The sequence below is a fragment of the Chiloscyllium plagiosum genome, unplaced genomic scaffold (genome assembly GCF_037043375.1).
Source record: "Chiloscyllium plagiosum isolate Xiang-an unplaced genomic scaffold, Cpla_swu_hap1 HiC_scaffold_30, whole genome shotgun sequence".
NCBI classification, from domain to species: Eukaryota; Metazoa; Chordata; class Chondrichthyes; order Orectolobiformes; family Hemiscylliidae; genus Chiloscyllium; species Chiloscyllium plagiosum.
This window is the reverse complement of record NW_028270168.1, coordinates 652,589-663,354: the sequence shown is the minus strand read 5'-3', so window position 1 is coordinate 663,354 and position 10,766 is coordinate 652,589. Positions and strand designations below refer to the sequence as shown.

The window sequence follows — 10,766 nt, the reverse complement described above, 5'->3', positions numbered from 1 at the left end:
ACAACGTCTTACTGAAACTTTTTGACAGGTTCCACCTTTGCCCTGTACAGGGCAATGCTGGAGAGATTATCTGGGGAAGAGGGGTGTGGGTACGGCAGAGAGACAGGCAGAGAGACAGGCAGAGAGACAGGCAGAGAGACAGGCAGAGAGACAGGCAGAGAGACAGGCAGAGAGACAGGCAGAGAGACAGGCAGAGAGACAGGCAGAGAGACAGGCAGAGAGACAGGCAGAGAGACAGGCAGAGAGACAGGCAGAGAGACAGGCAGAGAGACAGGCAGAGAGACCATTTGGAGACGGTGCCTGTTTAATCCTGTAAACAAAAGACGCGATCACTGTTAGAAACACGTCTTTAAATGTAATGTTTCTATCAGGCACTCAAGATCTCATTCGGACAATTTGATTTTCGGATAATTGGTATTTGGATAATCGTGGTTCCTCTGTACTGGCAGGGAGTTAAGGGATAGCATTACTGCTGTACTTAAGGAGAAAATTCCTGGGAATACATCCAGGGACGTTATTTGGGTGGAACTGAGAAATGAGAAAGGGATATCACCTTATTGGGATTGTATTACAGACCCCCTAATAACCAGCTGGACATTAAGAAACAAATTTGTAAGGAAATTTTAGTTATCTGTAAAAACAATAGGGTGGTTATGGGAGGGGATTTTAACTTTCCAAACACAGACTGGAACTGCCATAGTGTTAAGTGTTGAGATGGAGAAGAATTTATTAAGTGTGTACAAGAAAACTTTCTGATTCAGTATGTGGATGTACCTAATAGAGAAGGTGGAAAACCTGACCTACTCTTGGGAAATAAGGCAGGGCAGGTTACTGAGGTGTCAGTGGGGAAGCACTTTGGGGCTAGTGACCATAATTCTATTAGATTTAAGATAGTGATGGAAAAGGATAGACCAGATCTAAAGGTTGAAGTTCTAAATTGGTGGAAGTCTAATTTTGACAGTATTAGGCAAGAACTTTCAAAAGCTGACTGGGGGCAGATGTTCGCAAGTAAAGGGATGGCTGCAAAATGAGATAACAAGAGTCCAGAGACTGTATATTCCTGTTAAGGTAAAAGGAATGACAATGGGTAAGTTTTGGGAATGCTGGATTACTAGAGAAAGAGAGGTTTTGGCTAAGGAAAAGAAGGAAACATGTCAGGTATAGACAGGAAAGATAGAGTGAATCCTTAGAAGAGTATAAAAGTAGTAAGAGTATACTTAAGAGGAAAATCAGGAGGGCAAAAAGGGGACAAGAGATAGCTTTAGTAAATAGAATTAAGGAGAATCCAAAGGGATTTTATAAATGCATTAAAGGACAAAAGGGTAACTAGGAAGAGAATAGAGCCCCTCAATGATCAGCAAGGCAGCCGATGTGTGGAGCCACAGAAGATAGGGATATACTCAATGAGTATTTTGCAGTGTTTACTGTGGAGCAGGACATGGAAGATATAGAATGCGGGGAAATAGATGGTGACATCTTGAAAAATGTCCATACTACAGAGGTGGTGGTTCTGGGTGTTTTGAAGTGTATAAAAGTGGATAAATCCCCAGGTTCTGAACAGGTGTACCCTAGAACTCTGTGGGAAGTTAGGGAAGTGATTGCTGGGCATCTTGCTGAGATACTTGTATCATCAATAGTCACAGGTGAGGTGCTGGAAGACTGGAGATTGGCTAACGTGATCCAGAACTAGAGGGCATAGGTTTATGGTGAGAGGCAAATGATATAAAAGGCACCTAAGGGGCAATGTTTTCATACAGAGGGTGGTGTGTGTATGGAATGAGCTGCCACAGGAAGAGGTGGAGGCTGGTACAATTACAGCATTTAAAAGGCATCTGGATGGGTATATGAATAGGAAGGATTTAAAGGGATATGGGCGAAGTGCTGGCAAATGGGACTAGATTAGGTAAGGATATCTGGTCGGTATGGATACATTGGACCAAAGGATCTGTTTCCATGCTGTAATCTCTATGATTGCAATTTTCAAGAAGATTTGTAGCTCAGGTTGAAGTTCAGATTGTAAGTTTGCTCACCCAGCTAGAACGTTTGTTTTCAGATGTTTTGTCACCATACTAGGTAACATCATCAGTGACCCTTTGGTGAAGCACTGGTGTTATGTCCCACATTCTATGTGTGTGTCTTGGTCTCTTAAGGTGGATGGAAAGTGAGGACTGCAGATGCTGGAGATCAGAGCTGAAAATGTGTTGCTGGAAAACGCAGCAGGTCAGGCAGCATCCAAGGAGCAGGAGAATCTACGTTTCGGGCATGCCCGAAACGTCGATTCTCCTGCTCCTTGGATGCTGCCTGACCTGCTGCGCTTTTCCAGCAACACATTTTCAGCTCTTAAGGTGGGTGATATCATTTCCGGTTTGTTTTCTGAGGATGGTAGATGGGGCCCAAATCAATGTGTTTATTGATGGATATTTGGTTAGAATGTCAGACCTCTAGGAATTCCTGTGTACACCTCTGTTTAGGTTGTCCTAGGATGGATGTGTTGTCCCAGTCGAAGTGGTGTCATTGTTCGTCTGTACGTAAGGATACTAGTGCTGGTATCCAACGCAAACTTTGGGTCCACTACGGGAATGACACCTTTGTCATCACAAAGCAGAACAAATTAGAGGAAATCTACATCAACAACAATATCCTTATAGGCATAAAATTCACAATAGAAGAGGAGAACGACAACAGACTCCCATTCCTATATGTCATAGTAGAACGAACTGTTAATGGACAACTTCAAAGCAGTATCTACAGGAAAGCAACACACACAGACCAAATACTTAACTACAGAAGCAATCATCCCAACACCTATAAACGAAGCTGCATCAGACATTATTTCAATGGGCCACAACACACTGCAGCACTCAGGAACTATGAACAGAAGAAAAATATATTCAAGAAGAACAGGTACCCAATAAACACAGTCCATCGATTTCTCAACAACAATCCCAAACAAGCAGACACGACTCACTCAGAAACCCTAGCCGCATTACCATACATCAAAGACATCTCTGAAATGACTTCCAGACTACTCAGACCTCTTAGCATCATGGTAGCTGACAAACCTACCAACACACTTAAAACAGCAACTGATGAACCTAATGGACCCTATACAAACAACCAGCAAAATGAATGTCTTTTATAAAATCAGTGTGCAAACCATGCAAGGACTGTAACAAACATTACATCAGGCAGACAGTCAGAAAACTAGCCAAAATACATGAACACCAACTAGCCACAAAAAGACATGACCCACTATCACTAGTATCCTTACATACAGACGAACAAGGACACCATTTCGATTGGGACAACACATGCATCCTTGGACAAGCTAAACAGAGACACACACAGGAATTCCTAGAGGCCTGCCATTCTAACCAAATTCCATCAATAAACACATCGATTTGGATCCCATCTACCATTCTCTAAAAAGAACCGGAAATGGTATCACCCACCTTAAGAGACCAAGACACAAATGGAAAGTGGGACATAATACCAGCACTTCACCGGAAGCTCAATGATCTTTTAACTAGTATGGTGACGAAACATCTGAAAACAAATCTTTCAGCTCAGCGAGCAAACTTACAATCTGAACTCTATGACGGGGCTTGTACTCACTGGAATTTAGAAGAATAAAGGAGGATCTCATAAAATCTCGATGGGACTGGATGGACTTGGTATGGGAAGAATTAGATTAGATTACTTACAGTGTGGAAACAGGCCCTTCGGCCCACCCAGACCTATTCCCCTACATTTACCCCTTCATCTAACACTATGGGCAATTTAGAATGACCAATTCACCTAACCTGCACATATTTGGACTGTGGGAGAAAACCCACGCGGACACGGGGAGAATGTGCAAACTCCACACAGACAGTCGCCTGAGGCGGGACTTGAACCTGGGTCTAAGAACAAAAGATTGCCTGTGAAAATTGACACCTACACTGCAAACACAATTGGGGAAAGTTGGAACTAACAGTTTACAAAAGTGCAATGTTAAGATGCAAGGAAACACTTATTTCCTTGCATCTTGTAGTCATTGGGGGCTCCACCATTAGGGGGGACAGATAGGAGGTTCTGTGAAGTCGAGAGACACTTACGGTTGATGTGTTGCCTCCCAGGTGCCAGGGTTCGTGATGTCTCTGATCATGTTTTTGGGATCCTTAAGGGGAAGGGTGGGCAGCTCCAAGTCGTGGTTCACATAGGCACCAACCACATAGGTAGGAAGAGAGATGGGGATTTAAGGCAGAAATTCAGGGAGCTAGGATGGAATCTTAGAGCTAGGACAAACAGAGTTGTTGTCTCTGGTTTGTTGCCCGTGCCACGTGCTAGTGAGGCAAGGAATAGGGAGAGAGAGGAGTTGAACACATGGCTACAGAGATGGTGCAGGAGGGAGGGTTTTGGATTCTTGGACAATTGGGGCACTTTCTGGGGTAGGTGGGACCTTTACAAGCGGGATGGTCTTCATCTGAACCAGAGGGGTACCAATATCCTGGGGAGGAAATTCACTAATGCTATTGGGGTGGGTTTAAACTAATCCAGCAGGGGGATGGGAATCAAAATTGTAGTTCAAGTATAGAAAAGGTTGAGAGTAGGGACATCCGAAATCAAGTTTCAGGGACGCAAAATGGCACTGGCAAGCAAGATGTTAGTTTGAAGTGTGTCTACTTCAACGCCAGGAGCATCCGGAATAAGGTGGATGAACTTGCAGCATGGGTTGGTACCTGGGACTTCGATGTTGTGGCCATTTCGGAGACATGGATAGAGCAGGGACAGGAATGGTTGTTGCAGGTTCCAGAATTTAGATGTTTCAGAAAGAACAGAGAAGATGGTAAAACAGGGGGTGTGGGTGGGGGTCGGGGCAGTATTACAGTTGCAGAAAGGATGTTTGGGGATTCGTCAACTGAGGTAGTATGGGCTGAGGTTAGAAACAGGAAAGGAGAAGTCACCCTGTTGGGAGTTTTCTATAGGCCTCCGAATAGTTCCAGAGATGTAGAGGAAAGGATAGCAAAGATGATTCTCGATAGGAGTGAGAGAGACAGGGCAGTTGCCATGGGGGAGTTCAACTTTCCAAATATTGACCGGGAACACTATAGTAAGAGTACTATAGATGGGTCAGTTTTTGTACAGTGTGCGCAGGAGGGCTTCCTGACACAGTATGTAGACAGGCCAACAAGGGGCGAAGCCACATTAGAGCTGAAAATGTGTTGCTGGAAAAGCGCAGCCGGTCAGGCAGCATCCAAGGAGCAGGGGAATCGACGTTTCAGGCATGAGCCCTTCTTCAGGAAATCTGAAGTAGGGAGTCTGAAGTCAGTCCTCGGCAGAGGCCTCACCTTCATTCCCCTACGCTCTGATTTCCTGAAGGAGGGCTCATGCCCGAAATGTCGATTCTCCTGCTCCTTGGATGCTGTCTGACCTGCTGCACTTTTCCAGCAACACATTTTCAGCTCTGATCTCCAGCATCTGCAGTCCTCACTTTTTCCATGAAGCCACATTAGATTTGGTACTGGGTAATGAGCCCGGCCAGGTGTTAGACTTGGAAGTAGGTGAGCACTTTGGTGATAGCAATCACAATTCTGTTTTGTTTACTATAGTGATAGAAAGGGATAGGTGTATACCACTGTGCAAGAGTTACAGCTGAGGGAACAGCAATTACGATGCGATTACGCAAGATTTAGGAAGCATAGGATGGGGAAGGAAACTGCAGGGGGTGGGCACATTAGAAATGTGGAGCTTATTCAAGGAAAAGCACCTGTGTGCCCTAGATAAGTATGTACCTGTCAGGCAGGGAGGAAACTGTAGAGCGCGGGAGCCGTGGTTTACGACAAAAGTGGAATCTCGGGTCAAGAGGAAGTGGTGTTCCGCAAGGATCTGTTTTGGGTCCATTGCTGTTTGTCATTTTTATAAATGACCTGGAAGAGGGGTTAGAAGGTTGGGTGAGCAAGTTTGCGGATGATACGAAAGTCGGAGGAGTTGTTGACAGTGAGGAAGGATGTGGCAGGTTACAGCAGGATATAGAGAAGCTGCAGAGCTGGGCAGAAAGGTGGCAAATGGAATTCAATGTAGCTAAGTGTGAGGTGATTCACTTTGGGAAGAATAACAAAAAGATGGGGTACTGGGCTAATGGTCGGATACTTGGTAGTGTGGATGAGCAGAGGGATCTTGGTGTCCATGTACACAGATCTCTGAAAGTTGCCACCCAGGTAAATAGTGCGGTGAGGAAGGCATATGGCGTACTGGCTTTTATTGGTAGAGGAATTGAGTTCCGGAGTCCTGAGGTCATGATGCAGTTGTATAAGACTCTGGTGCGGCCGCATCTGGAATATTGTGTGCAGTTTTGGTCGCCATACTATAGGAAGGATGTGGAGGCACTGGAACGGGTGCAGAGGAGGTTTACCAGGATGTTGCCTGGTATGGAAGGAAGATCGTATGAGGAAAGACTGAGACACTTGGGGCTGTTTTCATTAGAGAAAAGAAGGTTTAGGGGTGACTTGATTGAGGTGTACAAGATGATTAGGGGGTTAGATAGGGTTGACAGTGTGAACCTTTTCCCGCGTATGGAGTCGGGTATTACAAGGGGGCATAGCTTTAAATTAAGGGGGGGTAGATATAGGTCTGAAGTTAGGGGTAGGTTCTTCACTCAGCGAGTCGTAAGTTCATGGAATGCCCTGCCAGCAGCAGTGGTGGACTCTCCCTCTTTATGGGCATTTAAGCGGGCATTGGATAGGTATATGGAGGATAGTGGGTTAGTATAGGTTAGGTGGGCTTGGATCGGCGCAACATCGAGGGCCAAAGGGCCTGTACTGCGCTGTATTCTTCTATGTTCTAAGGCAGCTTATGTTAGGATGAGATGTGAAGGCTCAGTTAGGGCGCTTGAGGGTTACAAGGTAGCCAGGAAAGACCTAAGGAGAGCTCAGAAAAGCAAGGAGTAGATGAGAAGTTGTTGGCGGATAGGATCAGAGTAAGCCCTAAGGCTTTCTATAGGTATTTAAGGAATAAAAGAATGACAAGAGTAAGATTAGGGCCAATCAAGGATAGTAGTGGGAAGTTGTGTGTGGAGTCAGAGGAGATAGGGGAAGCACTAAATGAATACTTTTCAACAGTATTCACTCTAGAAAACGACAATGTTGTCGAGGAGATTACCGAGATACAGGCTACTAGACTAGGTGTGATTGAGGTTCACAAGGAAGAGATACTAGAAATCCTGCAGTGTGTGAAAATAGATAAGTCCCCTGGGCCGGATGGGATTTATCCTAGGATCCTCTGGGAAGCCAGGGAGGAGATTGCTGAGCCTTTGGCATTGATCTTTAAATCGTCATTGTCTACAGGAATAGTGCCAGAAGACTGGAGAGCAAATGTGGTTCCCCTGTTCAAGAAGGGGAGTAGAGACACCCCAGGTAATTATAGACCAGTGAGCCTTACTTCAGTTGTTGGTAAAGTGTTGGAAAAGGTTATAAGAGATAGGATTTATAATCATCTAGAAAAGAATAATTTGATTAGGGATAGTCAGCACTGTTTTGTGAAGGGTAGGTCGTGCCTCACAAACCTTATTGAGTTCTTTGAGGTGGTGACCAAACAGCTAGATGAGAGTAAACCGGTTGATGTGGTGCATATGGATTTCAGCAAGGCATTCGATATGGATAACTGCTTGGAGATATAGCAGTTTGGATCAGTAATTGGCTTGCTGAAAGAAGACAGAGGGTGGTGGTTGATGGGAAATGTTCATCCTGGAGTCCAGTTACCAGTGGTGTACCACAAGAGTCGGTGTTGGGTTCACTGCTGTTTGTCATTTTTGTAAACAACCTGGATGAGGGTGTAGAAGGGTGAGTTAGTAAATTTGCAGACGACACTAAGGTCGGTGGAGTTGTGGACAGTGACGAAGGATGTTGTAGGTTACAGAGAGACATAGATAAGCTGCAGAGCTGGGCTGAGAGGTGGCAAATAGAGTTTAATGCAGACAAGTGTGAGGTGATTCACTTTGGTCGGAGTAACCGGAATGCAAAGTACTGGGCTAATGGTAAGATTCTTGGTAGTGTAGATGAGCAGAGAGATCTCGGTGCCCAGGTACACAGATCCTTGAAAGTTGCCACCCAGGTTAACAGGGTTGTTAATAAGGCATACAGTGTTTTAGCTTTTATTAATAGAGGGATCGAATTCCGGAACCATGAGGTTATGCTACAGCTGTACAAAAATTTACTAGGGGTGTTGCCTGGTATGGAGGGAAGGTCTTAAGAGGAAAGGCTGAAGGACTTGAGGTTGTTTTCGTTAGAGAGAGGAAGGTTGAGAGGTGACTTAATAGAGACATATAAGATAATGAGAGGGCTAGTTAGGGTGGACAGGGATAGCCTTTTTCCAAGTATGGTGACTGCGAGCACGAGGGGACATAGCTTTAAATTGAGGGGTGATAGGTATAGGACAGATGTCAGAGAGTAGTAAGGATATGGAATGCTTTGCCTGCAACGGTATTAGATTCGCTGACTTTAAGTACATTTAAGTCGTCATTGGACAAGCATATGGACATACATGGAATAGTGTAGGTTAGATGGGCTTCAGATTGGTATGACAGGTTGGCGCAACATCGAGGGCCGAAGGGCCTGTACTGCACAGTAATGTTCTATGTTCTATTTTCACAGAGATTGAACATTGAAACAAAAAAAAAAATCAATAATGTGTTAAACATGAATTCAATGTAACCATTCAAAAAGGAAACTGGGTAGGTTCCACTGAATAAAAGGCATCTCAAGGCATAGATTTAGATAGGTTCATAAGAAATGGTGACATCAGTCATTGCCTTCTCCTGAAACTGGCTTAATTGTTGCATAGACCAGAGAGAAATTTCTGGAATATTTCACCACCAATTTGTTACACATGTTTTCTTTTGCTCTTTCTGTAAGATTGCATGACTACAGAAAGATAGGCAGATTGGGCTTAATGCTATGATAAAGATGGACAATGGCAAGTAAGGACAAGCATGGTGGACCAAGTGGTTTTCTGTCTGGGTTTATATGTTCTAGTTCCATCCAAACACACTTCAGAACTTGTACAATTACAACTGCAAAACTTAAATATGTAAGTTAAGCAAAAAAAAAACGTTTTTAGCCACAGAGCCTATCCGCACACAGCACCCAAAAGGTATCAACTGTACACAATTTTACAGTAACTGAATTTATAATACCTTAAGAGTTCGATTATGGCGTTGCAGCTCACGACATAGACTTTCTAGCTTGCTGCGTGCCAGAATAGCTTTGCTGTGCTCATTCCGAAGGTGATCCTTCTCTTGAATGATCTGCGTTTGTTTCTTTTGTAGAAGTCTCATTTGCTTTTGAGTATTTCTGTGCTCTTCAAGCTGCAGAAAGATCAAGCGAGTTAATTGAAAACGCCAAATCTTAGGATAAATTTAATAGAAAGTGACTAATTTTGCAATTCAATTTGTTAAAATACCATTTTGCTTAAGTACTTACAACTTCAGCTTTACACAACATAAGCCAACCTAACCATGACTAGTGCAGTAAGACCGTTTACTAAAGATACAGTTGTCAAGTATTCAATCATTGCAAATAGACTAAGTTAATATGGTTTCTTTAACTGAAGTAAAGGGGAGTACAGAATGCAAGTTGTCTATTCAGGGACATCTAACTGATGTTGATTTTAGTTTGCTACAGTAGGATGCTTAAAACTTGAAACCTGTGTGCTTCTTTAAAGTTGATCATTGGGAAATCAAGTTTTTTTCCCAAAGTTATTATATACAACAATCATCATAATTTGGGGCTGTTGCAGTATACAAATTCAGATGCTGAGAACAACTACACAGAAATTTGTCAGTTTAAATGGACAATGTTTCAGTTACTTTTGGTACATTCAGTGCAAAGCTGACAGAGCTATTCGCATTGTTGAAGTTTTTCCTAAAAAGGGAATACAAAGTTAAAAATCACAACAACAGGTTATAATCCAACAGATTTAATTGGAGGCATTAGCTCTTGGAACACTGCTCCTTCATCAGGCGGTTGTGGAGTATAAGATTGTAAGCCCCAGAATTTATAGCAAAAGTTTACAGTGTGATGTAACTGAACTTATACATTGAAAGAGACCTGGATTGTTTGTTAAGCCTCTCATCTGTTACAATCACCACTTTGGTTTTAGATCTTTCAATGTGTAAATTGCAAAACCTTTTTTAGAAAGTTACATTTTCAAGTGAACTTTAACAATTGGTGTCTGGCAGCCCAGATAATGTATTGAAGGTGTGAGTTCCCCTGTGTGATACTGTCTGTACTACAATGTTTAGACTGATTCGAATCTTAAAAAAATGAATTTACATGGGTTCATGCAGTTTTTGAGAGAAGTAAAATGTAACTCTACAAGTACAAATGCACCCCACAAACTTGTGTATGTGTGCATATGCGCGTGTGCGCATGTAGTGGGGGGGGGGGTTGAGAGTGTCTGTGAGAGAGGGCGCATGTGTGTGAGTGTGACTATAAATGGGTCTAAATCTCTGCGCGAGCCTCTGCACGTCAGAGAGAGTGCACGTCTCTGCACATCTGAGTGTTTGTGCACGTGTGTATATATAGGACATGGGGTCACCTGTAGTGTGACATGAACCCAAGGTCCCGGCTGAGGCCATCCCCATGGGTACCGAATTTGGCTATCAGCCTCTGCTCGGACACACATGCACCCTTTCACAGACTTATATCAGTTTATACTCTCTCATACATGCACCCACTCTCTCACAGACACTCACAACACCACGCCCCCTCCCCCGCGCGACACACACA

The 10,766-nt window shown here is 43.7% G+C and overlaps 1 protein-coding gene across 2 annotated transcripts in view; it reads right to left on the bottom strand.

Moving 5' to 3' along the window:
- LOC122564567 (alpha-taxilin-like) overlaps positions 1-10,766 on the bottom strand; it is a 127,732-nt gene that overhangs the window by 39,151 nt on the left and 77,815 nt on the right. For both annotated transcript variants that reach the window (XM_087976645.1, XM_087976643.1), the window contains exon 4: positions 9,173-9,343. In XM_087976645.1, coding sequence (XP_087832771.1) covers positions 9,173-9,343 — 171 coding nt within the window. The remainder of the gene's footprint in view (positions 1-9,172; positions 9,344-10,766) is intronic.